Raw genomic sequence first — 18394 nt, 5'->3', positions numbered from 1 at the left:
AAACCACAATAAATACATGCCCAAAGCACCTTGGAAGATGTAGAGGCTTGCCAGGGAGAATAAAACACGGAACAAATGAACAAGGATAAGCAAACACTATCCGTGATGGCTTCAGAAAGACAAAAGAAAAGGTTACATCCACGAAACAGTAACACAGTGCTATGCAAAAAGAACATTCAGAGGAGAAAAGAACCAGTCCTGAAATAAGATAGCAGAAATTGAAAGATCAGTGGAAGAGTTGGAAGATAAAATTGAAGGAATCTCAAACGTAGAACAAAAAGACAAGAAAATTGGAGAAAAAGACAGGAGAAAATTTAAAACAACAATAAAAAGAACCAGTTCAGGAAATCCAGCCTCCAGGTAATGGGTTTCAGCAAGAGAGATCAGAGAAAAGGAGCAGGGATCATTACAAAGTAAGGAGTTATAAAGTAATAGAAAATTACCAAAATGGAAAGAAATGAGTTTCCTGGTTACAGAAATGCTCTGCACAGTATTCAGTGGATGCAATAAACTCAGGCCAGTATTTTGAAATTTTGCCGCACTGCAAGACAAAAAGATGTGCCTGCTTCTCCCGTACTTCCTCCCAAAGACGCTTGTACTGTGCCCTCTAATTCATAGCCTGTCATCACGCGACACTCCAGCCTTCACCCCAGTGCCCTTGTCTCTTCTTTCTCCACACCTTCTTGCTTTAAACCTGGCTCTTCCTCAGGAACTCAACTTGCCCTGCAGCTGTCTAAAGTGGTCCCTGCCTCTCTTCCACATCCCTGCTGTCACTCAGCCTAGAGGTAGGCTAGGTGTCCTTGTCATGCCTCACTGCCATTTTCAGACCATGTCTCCTCAAAAGCACTTGATCTGTATTTAGATTTCATAAACTCTACAGTTGAAAAAGTAGTTTCACATAACCAAGTTACTCCAGACAATAAAAAGTTTCTCAATAACTGGATCAAGTATCTACTATAAAATTCAAATTAATTAAAATGAAATGACATTAAAAATTTTGTTCCTAAGTTGCACTTGGCACATTTCAGGTGCTCAGTAGTACCATACGGCTTTCTTGTTGGGCAGGGCAGATCTACAGGCTTAGAGAGTCAAGTTAGATTTTGTAGGTGTATCTGTATGCCCTTTGGAAGAATATGATGTCTGGCACTTTTTAGTGATAGTGGAACCCTGTCTTCACCTTCAATGATCAGAAATGGTCTTCCAGCTCCCTGGCCCCTCAGGTGCTGGAATGCTTCTCCTGCCATCACCACTCCCCCCCACCCCCAGTGTGAGCACTTAGCACATAAGCTCAGTAAGCCTTCCTGACCTTGTCTGTGTTCTTCCATGCCCCTCGCCCATCTTCTTTCTTCCCACCTCCCTCCCAACGGAACTCCAGCTCCAGAGGGACCCCAGCAGCCTCCAGTCCATTGATCCACCTTTTCATGTTCCTCCCTGCCTCTCATGGCATCTTTCTCTGCTCTTCCTGATTCAGAGTCTGTGGTCACTGGCAGTGATTGCCTTACCCCCCACCTCACTTCACTTTGTCAAAACCGGACTTAAGTCCAATTTTCTGCTTTGTTTATGTGGCACATGTACAGCAGATCGTGGCAGAGAAAGCCACCTTGCCAACTAACTGGCCTTGCTTAGCCTCACAGATGCACTAAGGTCTTAAAGCAGCCCATCAAAGTATACTCTCCTGCACCACTCCAGATAACTGTTTTACGTTTCCTTCTTTCACAACTCCCAGGCTTCTTCCGTCTTCACTGTTAGTCGACAAACTTGCTCCTTTTTTGAGAAAAAGAAAATCAAAAGACAACTTTGGAAGGCCGAGGCAGGCGGATCGTCTGAGGTCAGGAGATCGAGACTAGCCTGGCCAACATGGTGAAACTGTCTCTACTAAAAATACAAAAAGTAGCTAGGGCGTGGTGGCGGGCATCTGTAGTCCCCGTTACTCGGGAGGCTGAGGCGGGAGAATCACTTGAACCCAGGAGGCGGAGATTGCAGTGAGCTGAGATCGTGCCACCACACTCCAGCCTGGAAAACAGAGTGAGACTCTGTCTCAAAAAAAAAAAAATTTTTTTTGAGCATATGAATATATGCCTGTCACCCAACTTTAGTTCTCAGCTTATCAGCTCTTGGCCAATTTTGCTTCACCTATATGCTTACCTACCCGCTCCTATCATATTATTTTGAAGCAAATCCTAGATACCATGTCATTTCATTTGTAAGTATTTCAGCATGTTCCTATGGAGAGATACATAACATTAAAAAACCAATAACCCCTTAATATCAAATAGCCAGTCATTGTTCAGGTTTCCAGTGGTCTGAAATGTCACACAATTTGTTATATTTTATATTATCTATTTGAGTATTCTGATAAGATGCATACATTGTGATTAATTAATATGACTTTTAAAACCATTTTATTATTGAGGTTTCCTCTATCTTTTTTTTTTCCTGCAGTTTATTTGTTGAAGAAACTTGGTCTTCTGGGCCGTACCCCCTCTGGATTTTGTTGATAGCATCCCCAATGTATTCATTTCCTAGGGCTGTTGTAACAAACTACCACAAATCTTCTGGCTTAAGGCAACAGACATGTATATCTTATAGTTCCGGTAGCTAGAAATCTGAAATGAAGTGTCATCAGGGTTGGTTCCCCGGGAGGGTCTCAGGGAGAATCTACTCATGCTGGCTGCCAGTGGCTGCTGTTGATCTTTGTGTTCCTTGGCTTGCAGGCACAGCATCCCAATCTCTGCCTCCATCATCACATGGCCTTGCCCTTGTACCTGTGTCTCAAATCTCCCTTCCCTTTCTGTTACTAGGATACTTGTCACTGGATCTTAAACTAAACTCTACATCCAGAACTCTACATCCAAATATAATTAAGGATCTCTTTTCTTGAGATCCTTAATTACATTTGCAAAGGCCCTTTTTTTAAGTAAGGTCACATTCACAGTTACTAAAGATTGTGGCTTATATATATCTTAAAGAACTCAATTCAACTTACTGCACCCATAGTGTAATTTCACTTGTTCTGTCCTCCACATTTTCTGTAAGTTGTTACTTGACTCTGAAGGTTTGATCTGATTTTTCTTTTTTTATTGCTTCTTGTGGCAAGACTACTTCATAGTTTGGTGATTTAGTCTCTTACCAGAAGACACACAATGTCTGATGGTCACCGTTTTTGAGATGTTAGTGGCTCTGAAGATCAGTACCCGGATCCATTAGTGATTAAGTGTTGTAAACTGGTATATTCTTGTCTAGTTATTTTCTCTCAAATCCACTTCTCAACTGGTATTTGTTCCCACCACTTTACCGAAACTAAATGTGTCAAGATTGCTCATGTTTTCGTAGTGGTAAACTGATGGTTAATTCTCCGTCAGAGCCTTATGTGGCCTCTCTGCTGTACAACACAATTGATCTCCAGCTCTTCCTGGATCAGGGTTTTTTCACCTAGCTTCCAGGTCTTTATAAACACCATAGACGTAATAATAATTGTAAACACTTAATACGGATTTCAGTGTGAATAACATTCAGCAGAAGGGAGATGTGGCATGCTAGCAGCAGCAGCTAAAAGAGTCACAATGGCTGCTTCTTGGAGGGAGCCTGACAGGAAGTGAGCAGCGATGGGGAAGGGACCTGCTCTTTATTTTAAGACTTGTACTATTTGGGTTTTTTGGTAATGTGTCTGTGGTATCTGGGAAAATAAAAATCCATTTTAAAAATCCTTAGTCAATGTAGGGCTTTCATTTTGTCCTAGGTGTGCCTGGCAAATGCGTATCTTGTATTTCTTACCCTTGAATGCCCTTGGACTGCTATTTTCCGGGTTTGTCTCTTGTCTCTTTCAGAATGGCGGTTCGGAAAACCCTCATTCCTCCTCAGCCTCCTGATGTTGCTAGTCCTCGAGTGGAAAGCTCTGTGCGGAGTACATCTGGGTCACCTAGGCCTGCAGGGTGAGCACCTAAGTGTTCTTAGCACTCTTGCTTTTAAGCACACATCGTTGCAGTGGTGGGGAGTCTAATATGCCTGCATGACATAGTCTTGTTAGGTTATGTTGCCCAGGCTGGAGTGCAGTGGCTATTCTCAGCCGCCATCATAGAAAATCGTAACACACGACAGCCTTGAACTCGTGGGCTCAGGTAACAAGCCTTAGCCTCCTGAGTAGCTGGGACTGTAGGTGTGTGCCACCAATCCCAACTTATATGCTCTTTCTAGCTGCATGACCTGAATGCGTTTTCCAACCTCTCTGATTCCCATTTGCCTCATTTATAAAGTGAGCATTCATGTAACATCTACCTCATAGAATTTTTGTGTATTTAAGCAAAATTATACATTTAAAACACTTTGTATGTGCCTTATAGCAAACACCCAGTTGCTATGGCATTCAAAAATGACATCGTGACGGTATTTATTTTTGTTTTTTCTGTTTTTGAGACAAGAGTTTTGCTCTGTTGCCCAGGCTGGAGTGCAGTGGCACAATCTCAGCTCACTGCAGCTTCCGCCTCCCACATTCAAGAGATTTCTCCTGCTCCTCTGGCGTAGCTGGGATTACAGGCGTGTGCCACCATACCTGGCTTTGTTTTTTTTTTTTTGTATTTTAAGTAGAGACAGGATTTCGCCATGTCAGCCAGGCTGGTTTCAAACTCCTGACCTCAAGTGATCCACGTGCGTCAGCCTCCCAAAGTGCTGGGATTATAAGCATGAACCACCATGCCCGGCCTTATGACAGTGTTTGTTCTTTCTCTTACTCCCACAAGTAATATTATATTGGAAAAAGTAATTAGAGAATATTAAAATACTTAAAGTATAAAGTGAAAATTATTGTCTCATTCTCTACCCACATTGCCAATCCCACTTCCTAGAATAATGTTGACCAGTAACAGTTTTGGGGTTTTGTTTGTTTTTCCTGTAGACTTCCTCTGTGGTCAGGATAATAGTTCTGATAAGTATCTTTCCACATCTTTTTCTGCATACACAGGTAGATAGATTGATAGATTCTTTTTGTTTGTTTGTTTGTTTTGAGACAGAGTCTTGCTCTTTTACCAGGCTGGAGTGCAGTGGCGCTCACTGCAACCTCCGCCTCCCGGATTCAAGTGATTCTCTTGCCTCAGCCTCCTGAGTAGCTGGGACTACTGGAGTGTGCCACACACCCAGCTAATTTTTGTATTTTTAATAGAGACGGAGTTTCACCATGTTGGTCAGAATGGTCTCTATCTCTTGACCTCATGAACTTTGGCAAACTATCACAACTCTAAGTTGAGGTCTATTTCCATCATTTACCCTTTGCCCTTCAGTGTTGTGGAACATCTCCAAGACTTCATTAAATGTGAAGGTTTTTGCCAGCATAACTTCTGAGACCTCTTCATCCTTTTCCTCAAAACCAGTTTGCCTTCACTTCTTCTTGGACTCTGGGTACACACTTTATAGCACCATCTTTCTGTGTGATGGCAGTTTGCCGATTCACTCAACACCACTCACAGTCATGTTGACTTCTGAAATGCTAAAACCAGCCTTCACTAGCAGTAATTCATTTTCCTAATTACCATTTTCTTTCAGTGTGGCAGCTAACTTCAACACTTCAGCCTTGAATAATTGTAATTTTTTTTGGTTATTGTCAGTCCAAAATAGAAATAAACACTCTATTTCTGCCTTAAGTGGCTTTCCTGTTGCAGCTTAAACCGAAAGATGATATAAAGCTACTTTACCTTCCTTTTTATATTCACTACATTTTTCAATATGGTCCATACAGCTTTTTACAAGTATAGGTCTTCTCCTTTTTTCTCTTTGCTGGTCCATTTTGAAATCTTCACATATAATTTCACTTCTGGCCTCATCCCTTTTTGGTCTTTTGCTGCATTTTCGTCTTGGTTGACCCATTCTCACATTCAGTCTTCCCTTTTCTTAAAATTTCACATTGGTTTATCACTGGGACGCCAGAGCAACACAACAACATGCTTTGTTTGCTTGATGAACTGTTTATGTGGAACTGTTTATGGTCAGTGATTGGTCATTACCAGACTTAAGAGGTGATGTGATTGGTTACTGATCATCATGGGCCTCTGTTAGTTCCATGGTGATGTGGGGACCATAGAGCTCATCACATAACAATGGGGATACGTTCTGAGAGACACATCAGTAGGCAATTTCATTGTTGTGTGAACATCATGAGTGTCCCTGTACGAACCTAGATGGGATGGCCTACTGCACACCTAGACTGTATGGTCCAACCTGTTGCTCCTAGGCTAAAAACCTGTACAGGACTTGACTGAATACTGTAGGCAGTGGTAACACAGTGGTACATATTTGTGTATCTAAACATAGAAATTAAAATCTTTATTTATTTATCTTTGAGGCAGAGTTTCGGTCTTACTGCCCCAGGCTAGAGTGCAGTAGCTCAATCTCGGCTCAACACAACCTCTGCCTCTGGGGTTCAACCAATTCTCCTGCCTCAACCTCCCAAGTAGCTAGGATTACAGGCATGCACCACCACCCCTGGCTGATTTTGTGTTTTTAGTAGAGAGGGGGTTTCTCCATGTTGGTCAGGCTGATCTTGAACTCCTGACCTCAGGTGATCTGCCCGCCTTAGCCTCCCCTAGTGCCGGGTTTACAGGCGTGAGCCATCGTGCCCAGCCAGAAATTATAATCTTATGGGACCACTGTCATGTGCGTGGTCCCTTGTTCATTGAAACATCCTTATGTGCTGCATGACTATGTCTGATATTTACATGTGTGAGCTTCATGCTCAGTGAGGACTACCTATCTATTCGGAATCACAGGACCAGGAAGGAAGACTAGCCTGGAACCAGAGGGGAGAGTTGCACAAGATGGCTTAGAGATGACATTGAGAGCTGGATTATTTAGGGCCTTGTGGGCTATTCAGAAGCCTTTGGATTTTATTCTGAGACGGAGAGCCATTGGAGGGTTAAGGCATAGGAGTGACATGATCTGACTTATTTTAAAAGAATCACTCTGGCTACTGTGCTGAGAATAAACTGCAGCAGAGCAAGGGTGGAAGCAGGAAGCCCAAGTGAGAGCTGACAAAACCGTTAACTGTCTTCATGGCTGAAACCTGCATGGAGGTAGTGTTTTTTGTTTGTTTGTTCGTTTGTTTAATGAAATAGGGTCTCACTCTGTCACCCAGGCTGTAGTGTAGTGGTGCAGTCTCAGCTCACTGCAGCCTTAGCTTCTCAGGCTCAAGCAATCCTCCTGCCTCAGCCTCCTGAGTAGCTGGGACTACTTAAGAGCTAAGCTCAAGCTTAGCTCATTTTTTGTATTTTTTTGTGGAGACAGGGTTTTGCCATGTTGCCCAGGCTGATCTGGAACTCCTGGGCTCAAGCAGTATTCCCACCTCAGCCTCACAAAGTGCTGGTATTATAGGCATGAGCACCACACCCTGGCCATATGTCTTAACAAGTGTTTGGATTCTGGATATGATTTGAAGGTACAGCTGACAAAATTTTCTGATGGAATGGAGAGAAAGGAGTCAAGGATAGCTCCTGTATTTTACCTGAGCATTGTAAAATGAGGAAAGCTCTGAGAAGAGCAGGAAAAAAAAATCAGGTTAGTTTCAGTCGTTTTACTTTTGCAATATCTATGTGGTTGGACACCCAAGTGGAAGTGTCAAATAGACAGATATAAAATTCTGAAGTAGGCCGGGCACAGTGGCTCACGCCTGTAATCCCAGCACTTTGGGAGGCCGAGGTGGTTGGATCACCTGAGGTCAGGAGTTTGAGACCAGCCTGACCAACATGGAGAAACCCCCGTCTCTACTAAAAACACAAAATTAGCCAGGTGTGGTGGCGCATGCCTATAGTCCCGGCTACTCGGGAGGCTGAGGCACGAGAATCTCTTGAACCTGGGAGGCGGAGGTTGCAGTGAGCCGAGATCGCGCCATTGCACTCCAGCCTGGACAACAAGAGCAAAAGTTCATCTCAACAACAACAACAACAACAAAATTCTGAGGTAATACAGCTCTAGAATTGAAGATAGAAGTCCATGCTGGTGATAGAGATTTTGGAATTGTAAGCAAATGTTCTTTAGAGCTGTGAGAGTGGAAGGTAGTATAAATAGAGAACAGAAGTGGTGTAAGGACCAGACCTGAGAGCATAGCATCTTTAGAAGTCAGGAAAATGAAAAACCAGAAAAAGTGACTGTTTCTCTATACTATGTGATGTTCTGAGGTGTGTTGATGCCACAATTAGTCCTCAGCTAATGAACACTTCAGGTTTTTATTTGCTTTTGTTTTATTTTTAGAGACAGGGTCTTGCCCAGTCACCCCGGCTGGAGTGCAGTAGCATGATCATAGCTCACTGCATCCTTGAACCTCTGGGCATAAGGATCCTCCCACCTTAGCCTCCTGAGTAGCTGGGACTGCAGGTAGGCATCATTATGCCCAGCTATTTTTATTTTATTTATTTATCTTTTTTGAAACAGTTTCACTCTGTTGCCCAAGCTGGAGTGCACTGGCACCATCTTGGCTCACGACAGCCTCTGCCTCCCAGGCTCAGGTGATTCTCCTGCCTCAGCCTCCCGAGTAACTGGGATTAAATGCACCCACCATCAGGCCTGGCTAATTTTTGTATTTTTGGTAGAGACAGGGTTTCACCATGTTGGCCAGGCTGGTCTCAAACTTCTGACCTCAAGTGATCTGTCTGCCTTGGCCTCCCAAAGTGCTGGGATTATAGGGGTGAGCCACCACACCCAGCCTGCTAAGCTGATTTTCATGTTATTTTTGTAGAGATGGCAGTCTCACTGTGTAGCCCAGGCTGGTCTTGAACTCCTGGCCTCAACTGATCTTCCCACTTTGGCCTCCCAAAATATTGGGATTACGGGCATGAGCCACTGCACCTGGCCTGTTTCTGTTTTTGTCTTTTTTAAAACAAAGTCTCATATGGACTTAGTTTTCCAGTGTCGGTCCTGAAGGTGAAGAACCTGCCGTGAGGTGCAAAAGTCTCCCCGTGAGCCGCAGCAGGTGCAGAAATAGGGTGAGCAGGGCTCTTTTTCAGGCTCTTGGATTTGGTGTGCTTCAGAGAAGCTGTGGAGGTGGGGCCCGCACAGGCACTCCGACTGGCTTTATTTGCAGCAGGCAATCTGTGGCACCTGAAAGTAGAGAGCGTTTGGATTGGGAAGAAATAACTAGCTGGAAGAATGAACCCCCCACGCTCCCACACCCAAGTAAAAGTAATCTCATGTAAATGGCTGTTCTAGAACTAGCCCAACTCCATTCACTGATGAGTAGCAAAAAAGGATTAATATGAAGATAATTAAAATTAAAACATAAGAAAGGAGCAACAAAGTAAACTAACCTGTTCCCTAAGACACTGACCAAAAAACGTTGACAGGGGACAGATGAAATTTGTAATGAAACATGCCACCAGAATTTAAATAATATAACAAAATAACCACCTCTATGGAGGAAGACACAAAGTTCAAATACAAAAGACTCCTGGAGTAAATGGCAAAACATGAAGTGATGACACAGGAGTTGACAGGACTCAGTAGAGAACTAATGAGGATCCACAGAAGGAAGGCAAAATTCAAACTGCACAAGACAGTGTTGGCCGTAGAAGACAGAAATGAAAAAGTGGATAAAATAGAAAGATAGTCATGTGTCGTGGCTCATGCCTGTAATTCTAGCACCTTAGGAGGCTGACGTCAACAGATGGCTGGAGCCCAGGAGTTCGAGATCAGCCTGAGCAATATGGCAAAACCCCAGCTCTACAAAAAATAAAAAAGTTGGCTGGGTGTGGTGGTATGGGCCTGTAGTCCCAGTTACGCAGAAGGCTGAGGTGGGAGGATCACTTGAGCCTGGCAGGTTGAGTTTATAGTGAGCTGTGTTCATGTCACTCCACTGCAGCCTGGGTGACAGAATGAGAACCTGTCAAAAAAAAAAAAAAAAAAAAACGAGGGAGAAAGATAAAAAGTCAGTGGCTTCGTTGTGAGTTGAGTTGTATCCCCCAAAAGTCATGTTGAAGTCTTAACTCCCAGTACCTCGGAATGCCACCTTATTTGGAAATAGGGTCATTGTAGATGTCGTCAGTCAAGGTGAAGCCCTACTGGAGTAGGGTGAATCCTCAATTCAATATGACTGGTCTTTTTTTTTTTTTTTTTTTTGGAGACAGTATCTTGCTCTGTTACCCAACCTGGAGTACAGTGAGTGGTGTGATATATGGTGTGATATAGGCTTAGGCGATCCTCCCACATTAGCCTCCCGAGTACCTGGGACTCCAGGCATGCATCACCATGCCCAGCTTATTATTATTATTATTATTATTATTATTATTATTATTATTATTATTTTAGACAGAGTCTTGCTCTGTCACCAGGCTGGAGTGCAGTGGTGTGATCTCAGCTCACTGCAACCTCCAACACCCTGGTTCAAGCTATTCTCCTGCCTCAGCCTCCTGAGTAGCTGGGATTACAGGCACACGCCACCATGCCCAGCTAATTTTTGTATTTTTAGTAGAGACGGGGTTTCACTATGTTGGCCAGGATGTTCTCGAGCTCCTGACCTCGTGATCCACCCACCTGCCTTGGCCTCCCAATGTGCTGGGATTACAGGTGTGAGCCACCATGCCTGGCCCATGCCCAGCTAATTTAAATAAATTTTTCTTTTTTTTTTTTTGAGATGGAGTCTGCCCTCTCATCCAGACTGGAGTGCAGTGGCGCAATCTCAGCTCACTGCAACCTCCGTCTCCTGGGTTCAAGAGATTCTCCTGCCTCAGCCTCCTGAGTAGCTGGGACTACAGGAGCACACCACCACACCCAGCTAATTTTTGTATTTTTAGTAGAGACCAGGTTTCACCATGTTGACCAGGATGGTCTCAATCTCTTGACCTCATGATCTGCCCGCCTCGGCCTCCCAAAGTGCTGGTATTACAGGTGTGAGCCACCACAACTGGCCTAAATAAATTTTTTTCGTAGAGACAAGGTCTTGCTATATGGCACAGACTGGTCTCAACCTCCTGGCTTCAAGTGATCCTCTTGCCTTGACCTCCCAAAATGCTGAGATGAGAGGCGGGAGCCTCCATACCTGACCCGTGACTAGTATTCTTAGAAAAAGGGGAAATGAGGACACAGACAGATACATGATGTGAACATGGAGGCAGAGGCTAGGAAGGTGCCGAGGCATAACAAAGACTACCAGCAAAGCCACCAGAAGCTGGGAGAGGAGGCCTGGAATAGTCTGTCCTTCCTTCAAGCCCATAGAAAGAACCAGCCCTGCTGACGCTTTGACCTCAGACTTCTGGCCTCCAAAACTGTGAGACAAGCTACTTCTGTTTAAGCCACACAGTTTGTGATGGTTTGTTGTGGTGGCTCTAGCAAAGTAATACAGGTCTTAACTCGCCTGTTTCCAGATTGCATTACAAAGCAGAACCCACCTCTGCTCTGCCTTGTATACAGAGGCAGGCCAAACACAAAGTGATTCAGGAAGGTTAAAATGAAACATTAAGTAAAGGGATGCCGAACTTGACTTGTGCTGACTCACAAGAGTAGATTGATACGTTATCAGGAATTTTGTGAGGCAGGTGTTATAGACAACCATTGAAAAAATTGTATTACTGGGTAAAAAGTCATAATTAAATGTAGTAAATACTTAAAACCCAATACTTACTAATTATTCAACTACATTTTATCCTTCTTCCCATGGAATAATTACGTAGAATGGTATGCTGTTTCACGTCCCCCCCCCCCGCCCGCCACCAACCTCTGCCCCACTCCACATTGAAGAACACATTGGCAGCTTGAAATTGGCCCTGGTCGGAGCACTTGTTCCACAGAAGTTATCAATAGCACTTCGTTTACTGTTTTGTTGATCATCTAAGCAGAGATTGGTACGTGTTTTCGGTAAAGGGAAAAATAAAGAGTAAGTTATTTTGGGTTCTGTGAGCCGCATAGTCTCTGTCTGAGTCCTCACGTCTGGTGTAGCTGTACTGAAAGACTTCATCTGCAGAACTGATGTTGGGCCGGGATATAGTTTGTCAGCGCCTCGTCCAGACATAAGAAAGGAATGGAGAAAGCATTAGTCATACACAACTTGAAAGTGCTTGTCAGGCCGGACGCAGTGCTCTCACGCCTGTAACCCCAGCACTTTGAGAGGCTGAGGCGGGTGGATCACTTGAGGTCAGGAGTTTGAGACTAGCCTGGCCAACATGGTGAAACCCTGTCTGTACTAAAAATACAAAAGTGAGCTGGGTGTGGTGGTGCACCTGTTGTCCCAGCTACTTGGGAGGTGAGAGATTTGCTTGAGCCCAGGAGGCAGATCTCTGCAGTGAGCCAAGATCGCGCCACTGCACTCCAGCCTGGGTGACAGAGTGAGACCCTGTCTTTTTTTTTGTTTCTGAGATGGAGCTTTGCTGTTGTCACCCAGGCTGGAGTGCAATGGTGTGATCTCTGCTCATTGCAACCTCCTCCTCCCAAGACCCTGTCTTTAAAAAAAAAAAAAAAAAAAAAACTCGAGCCACGGTGGCTCACGTCTATAATCTCAACACTTGGGAGGCTGAGGCAGACAGATCACCTAAGGCCAGGAGTTTGACACCAGCCTGGCCAACATGGCGAAACCCTGTGTCTACTAAAAATACAAAAAATTAGCCGGATGTGGTGGGGGCCACCTGTAATCCCAGCTACTCTGGGGGCTGAGGCAGGAGAATCGCTTGAACCTGGGAGGCGGAGGCTGCATGAGCTGAGATGGTGTTATTGCACTCCACTCTGGGCAATAACAGTGAAACCCTGTCTTAAAAAAAAAAAATGCTTTCCTATAGCTGTTACATTATGAAGATGCCAAAAAGTTAAGGAAGTGTTCTGCATGTGTTCAAAACCATTATCCGACTCAGGAAAGAAGTCTCATGTCATTGTGAATTTTTCCATTTTCTCTCATATTGATTTTTTAGGTCTGTTCCATTGTACTTGGAAAAGATCCTTTGGGTTCGGTCTATAAATTTTTTGAAATTTGAATTTTGACCTAAAGTATGATATGTCCTGGAGATTGTCCCATGTGCCCTTGAGAAGAATGTGCAGTCACTGTTGGTGGGTGGAGTATTCTGTATATATGTTAGGTCTGGTTTGTTTAGTGCTCCAGTTCTCTGTGTCCTTGCCAAGTTTCCGTCTGGATGTTTCATCTGTTATTGAAAATTGGGTATTGAAATCTCCAGCTATGGCCAGGTGCAGTGGCTCACACCTGCAATCCCAGCACTTTGGGAGGCTGAGGCGGGTAGATCACGAGGTCAGGAATTCAAGACCAGCTTGTCCAAGATGGTGAAACCCTGTCTGTACTAAAAATACAAAAATTAGCTGGGCGTGGTGGTGGATGCCTGTAATCCCAGCTACTTGGGAGGCTGAGGCAGCGAATTGCTTGAAACTCGGAGGCGGAATTTGCAGTGAGCTGAGATTGCATCACTGCACTCCAGCCTGGGTGGGTGTCATCCTCTCTCTCTCCCTTTAATTCTGTCAGTATCTCCTTTATTCTGTTACATGGGGCACCGTTCTTTGATGTGTGAAGGTTTATAATTGCTGTATCTTTTTCTCTTTATTGTGGTATGAACACTTAACATGAGATCTGCCCTGGTAGGGAGAGGTTTAAATGTACGTTGTTGTTCATTGTAGGCACAGTGTCACACAACAGAGCTCTAGAACCTCTTCATTTTGCTTAACTGAAACTTTATGCCCTTTAATTAGTGACTGCTCATTTCTCCCAGTTCTTTGATCTTCTTGATGAATCTTTTATTAATATAGTATGTCCTTTGTCTTGTTTTGGATTTAGCATCTGTTTTCTCTGATATTGATACAGGCCCACAGCTTTCTTTCAGTTACTGTTTTCATGAAATATCTTTTTCCATCCTTTCACATTTTGTATGTTATTGAAGTTAAGTTGGTATCGATGCAAACTAGATTGATATGAATTTAGACTGCTGATTGTAAGCCCATGGTAACCAATTTTAAAATACCAGTGAAAAAAGATAATGTCATCTGAGGACTCAAGTTACACAAATATTTTTTCAAAAGGTTTATCAAGCAAAGGTAAACAAATTGAAATCTTATCAGAAAAGGTGGAATTCAGCTTAAAAGCAAAACACAGAGGGTCCTTTTTTTTTATTTTCATGAGACATAGTTTCACTCCTGTTGCCCAGGCTGGAGTGCAGTGGCGCAATCTCAGCTCACTGCCGCCTCCACCTCCTGGGTTCAAGCAGTTCTCCTGCCTCAACCTCTTGAGTAGCTGAGATTACAGGCACGTGCCACCACACCCGGCTAATTTTTGTATTTTTAGTAAAGAACAGGGTTTCACCATATCGGCCAGGCTTGTCTCGAACTCCTGCCGTCAAATGATCTGCCTGCTTCGGCGTCCCAGAGTGCTGGGATTACAGGTGTGAGCCATTGTGCCCGGCCCACGGAGGGTCCTTTATAATGCTGAAGAATCTAATTTACAATGAAGTTTGTTTATTTTATTTATTTATTTATTTGAGACAGAGTCTTGCTCTGTCGCCCAGGCTGGAGTACAATGGCATGATCTCAGCTCACTGCAACCTCCACCTCCCAGATTCAAGTGAGAATCTCCTGCCTCATCCTCCTGAGTAGCTGGGATTACAGGTGCACACCACCATGCCTGGCTTATTTTTTTGTATTTTAGTAGAGACAGGGTTTCACCATGTTGGTCAGGCTGCTCTTGAACTCCTGACCTCATGATCTGCCCACCTCAGCCTCCCAAAGTGCTGTGATTACAGATGTGAGCCACCGTACCCGGCCTACAATGAAGTTTTAACAGTTAAGAATGTCTGTGTACCAAATAATGTAGCGTTAAGGGTCATAAAGCAGAATTTACAAGAAGTATGAGGAGGGTTTCAAAGAGCAGCTTAGGAGCAAAGGGGCTTTAATAATTCACGTTTTTCAGGCCTCATCAGTTCTAGCAGACAACAAATAAATAGGATATAATAATAAATCGAAATAATAATAAGGGGAAATAGATAAGATTAAATAATAGATAAGATTAAATTCCATGTGTTAATTACACTTTTTTCTCTCTCTCTCTTTTCTGAGACAGTCTCGCCCTGTCGCCCAGGCTGGAGTGCAGTGGCGTAACCTCGGCGCACTGTAATCTTCACCTCCCTGGTTCAAGCAGTTCTCGTGCCTTAGCCTCCTGAGTGGCTGATATTACAGGCATGTGCCACCGTGCCCAGATAATTTTTGTATTTTTAGTAGAGATGTGGTTTTCCCATGTTGGTTAGGCTGGTCTCGAACTCCTGACCTCAAATGATCCAGTTGCCTCGGCCTCCCAAAGTGCTGGGATTACAGGCATGAGCCACTATGCCCGCTCCCGGCCCCGCCCCCCACCCCCTGCTTTTTTTGTTTTTGAGACAGAATCTCACTGTGTCACTCAAGCTGGAGTGCAGTGGCACAATCATGGCTTGGCTCACTGCAGCCTTGACCTTCCAGGCTTGAGTGATCCTCCCTGTTCTGCCTCCAAAGTAGCTAGGACTACTTGGGTTAGTGTTAGTCTGGGTTTTTCTGTTCCTTTTGTTTTGTTTTAAGATGGGGTCTCACTCTGTTGCCAAGCTGAAGTGTTGGAGTGCAGTGGCGCAATCTCGGCTCACTGCAACCTCTGCCTCCCAGATTCAAGCGATTCTCCTGCCTCAGCCTCCCTAGTAGCTGGGACTATAGGTGCGCACCACCACACCCAGCTAATTTATTTGTATTTTTAGTAGAGATGGGGTTTTACCATGTTGGCCAGGATGGTCTCGATCCCCTGACCTCATGATCTGCCCGTCTTGGCCTCCAAAGTGCTGGGATTACAGGCGTGAGCCACCGTGCCCAGCCTGTTTTTGTTTTTTGTTTTTTTTTTGTTTTTTTTTTTGAGACAGTCTCATTCTGTTGCACATGCTGCAGGGTAGTGGTGCATTCTCGGCTCACTGCAGCCTCTGCCTCCCGTGTTCAAGTGATTTCTCGTGTCTCCTCCTGAGTAGCTGGGATCACAGGCGTGTGCCAACAAACCTGGCTAATTTTTGTATTTTTAGTAGAGACGGGGTTTCACCATCTTGACCAGGCTGGTCTCGAACTTCTGGCCTCAGGTGATCCACCCACCTCAGCCTTCCAAAGTGCTGGCATTACAGGCGTGAGCCACCACGCCGAGCCAGTGTTAGTCTCTTTTCTAAGTTATTAGTTTCTGCTTTTATATTTATTGTTTCCTTTATTTTTGTTTGTTTTCTAGTTTTTCAGCCTGACAGTTTTCAATATTTTTTTTTGCTGACATAAATATTTAAGGCTATGAATTTTCTTCTAAATAATGCTTTCATTGCAACCCACTGATTCTGCTTCTTTCATTGTGGCTTTTTTAATTTACTTTTTTTTTTTGAGATGGAGTTTTGCTCTTGTCGCCCAGGCTGGAGTGCAGTGATGCAGTCTCAGCTCACTGCAAACTCCACCTCCCAGATTCAAGTGATTCTCCTGCCTCAGCCTCCCGAGTAGCTGGGATCACAGGCGTGCACCACCACGCCCAGCTCATTTTTGTATTTTTAGTAGAGGTGGGGTTTTACCGTGTTGTCCAGGCTGTTCTCAAACTCCTGACCTCAAGTGATCTGCCTGCCTTGGCCTCCCAAAGTGCTGGGATTACAGGCGTGAGCCACCACACCCAGCCTAAATTTCCTTATTTTTTAGATAGGGTATCACTGTGTCATCCAGGCTGGAGTACAGTGGGTGTGAACAGTTGACTAAAGCCTTGAATTCTTCGGCTCAGGTCACCATCCTGCCTCAGGCTCCTGAGTAGGGAACTACAGGCACATGCCACTATGCCCAGCTCTCAGAGAACATTTTTAAATGGGTTAAAAGGGCTCTCTGTTTTCTCCTTTCATTCCTATTTCTAGTTTGCCTGCCTAACACTAACTCAATCAAGATAAACCATAAAAAAATTAAAAAGGAGTTTTTTTCGACATTGAACTTAATGTAGTTCTATGCAAATAACGATAGAAAAACCCATGGATAAATTTATGTAGCTGGGGAGGCCCCACATTCATGGCAGAAGGCAAGGAGGAGAAAGTCACGTCTTAAACGTGGATGGTGGCAGGCAAAGAGAGAGCTTGTGCAGGGAAACTTTCCCTTTTTAAAACCATCAGGTCTTGTGAGACTTAGTTCCTATCACGAGAACAGCACAAGAAAGACCCGCCTCCATGATTCAGTCATCTCCCACAGGGTCCCTCTCATAACACATGGGAATCACGGGAGCCATTCGTGTGGGGACACAGAGCCCAAACCATATCACATTATGACTCAAAATTCAGAATCTATAAAAAGGAATTTTTGGGAAATTTGACTCAGGGCTAGATATGGTGGCTGACACCTGTAATCCCAGCAATTTGGGAGGCCAAGGTGGGCAGATTGCTTCTAACCCAGGAGTTCGAGACCGACTCCATCTCTACAAAAGATACAAAAATTAGCCAGGCATGGTGGTGCGCACCTGTGGTCCTGGCTACTCAGGAGGCTTAGGTGGGAGGATTGCTTGAGTCTGGGAGGTCGAGGCTACAGTGAGCCAGGATCATGACACTGTACCCCAGTCTGGGTGATAGAGTGAGACCCTGTCTTTAATAAGAGAGAGAAATTTGACTTAGTAAAAATTATTTAAGAAACAAACTACTTTTGTCAAGAGAAAACTTCATAAGCAAAGTGGAAGACAAATGATGAACTGGGAAGATATATTTCCAACTCATATCACAGTCTAACAGCTCATCTTCGTAATATATAAATAACTGCCAGAAGTGAATAATAAAGAAGTCCAGTAGAAAAATGAACAACCTATTTGAACAATTAGTTCACAGGTAAAGAAGTGTCAAAGGTCCATAACATGTGGAATGATGCTTTATATCAAGAGATGAGCAAACTGAGAGCACACTGAGACACCAGCATTTACCTTTCATACTGGCAAAATACCAGGAGTTTGAAATATGCTGTTGGAAAAGCTGTGGATAATTGGGTGTTTTTATTCTTGGTGAGAGTGCAAACTGTTATAACCCTTACGGAAAGGCAACTTGGCAATACTTACCAAAATTACAGACGCATTTTTCTTTCCCAGGTATATGTGGTAATGTATTAATCGGATACACTAGCACACATATCAGCTGACAGAGGTGTCAACATGCCGAGAGCTAACACGCCAGAGTTGGAAGGGCTCTGTTGAAAGATAGCTGGCTTGCTGCTCCCTGGACAGCTCCACTCTGAGATGCAGCTCTCCTGAACAGTCAGCACCAGAGCTCAGAAGCACCTCCTCCCACCCCTGTAGTTTTCATGCCACCTGCACTTTCCCCAAAGTCCTTAGTGTAGAGAAGCAAGGAAGTGACATACTTTGGGAAATCTGGCTCTGACAGCATGTGGTTTGTCCACCGTGGCTGGGCATTGCATTTCTTGATAGGATGGAGAGCCTGGGAAATTGTGTGCA

General features: G+C 44.2%; 1 protein-coding gene across 10 annotated transcripts in view; it reads left to right on the top strand.

The window, feature by feature from the left end:
* The window catches only part of SAP130 (Sin3A associated protein 130), an 82581-nt gene that overhangs the window by 42755 nt on the left and 21432 nt on the right, over window positions 1-18394 (top strand). For 6 of the 10 annotated variants that reach the window (XM_030916658.1, XM_030916659.1, XM_010363430.2 and 3 more), the window contains exon 15: window positions 3828-3932. The exons of the other annotated variants lie outside the window; for them this stretch is intronic. In XM_030916658.1, the coding sequence (XP_030772518.1) occupies window positions 3828-3932 (105 nt within the window). The remainder of the gene's footprint in view (window positions 1-3827; window positions 3933-18394) is intronic. 10 annotated transcript variants of the gene reach the window in all.

The sequence above is a fragment of the Rhinopithecus roxellana genome, chromosome 14 (genome assembly GCF_007565055.1).
Source record: "Rhinopithecus roxellana isolate Shanxi Qingling chromosome 14, ASM756505v1, whole genome shotgun sequence".
In the NCBI taxonomy this organism is placed as follows: domain Eukaryota; kingdom Metazoa; phylum Chordata; class Mammalia; order Primates; family Cercopithecidae; genus Rhinopithecus; species Rhinopithecus roxellana.
Note: the sequence above shows the minus strand (reverse complement) of the source record. Positions and strands in the feature narration are given on the sequence as shown.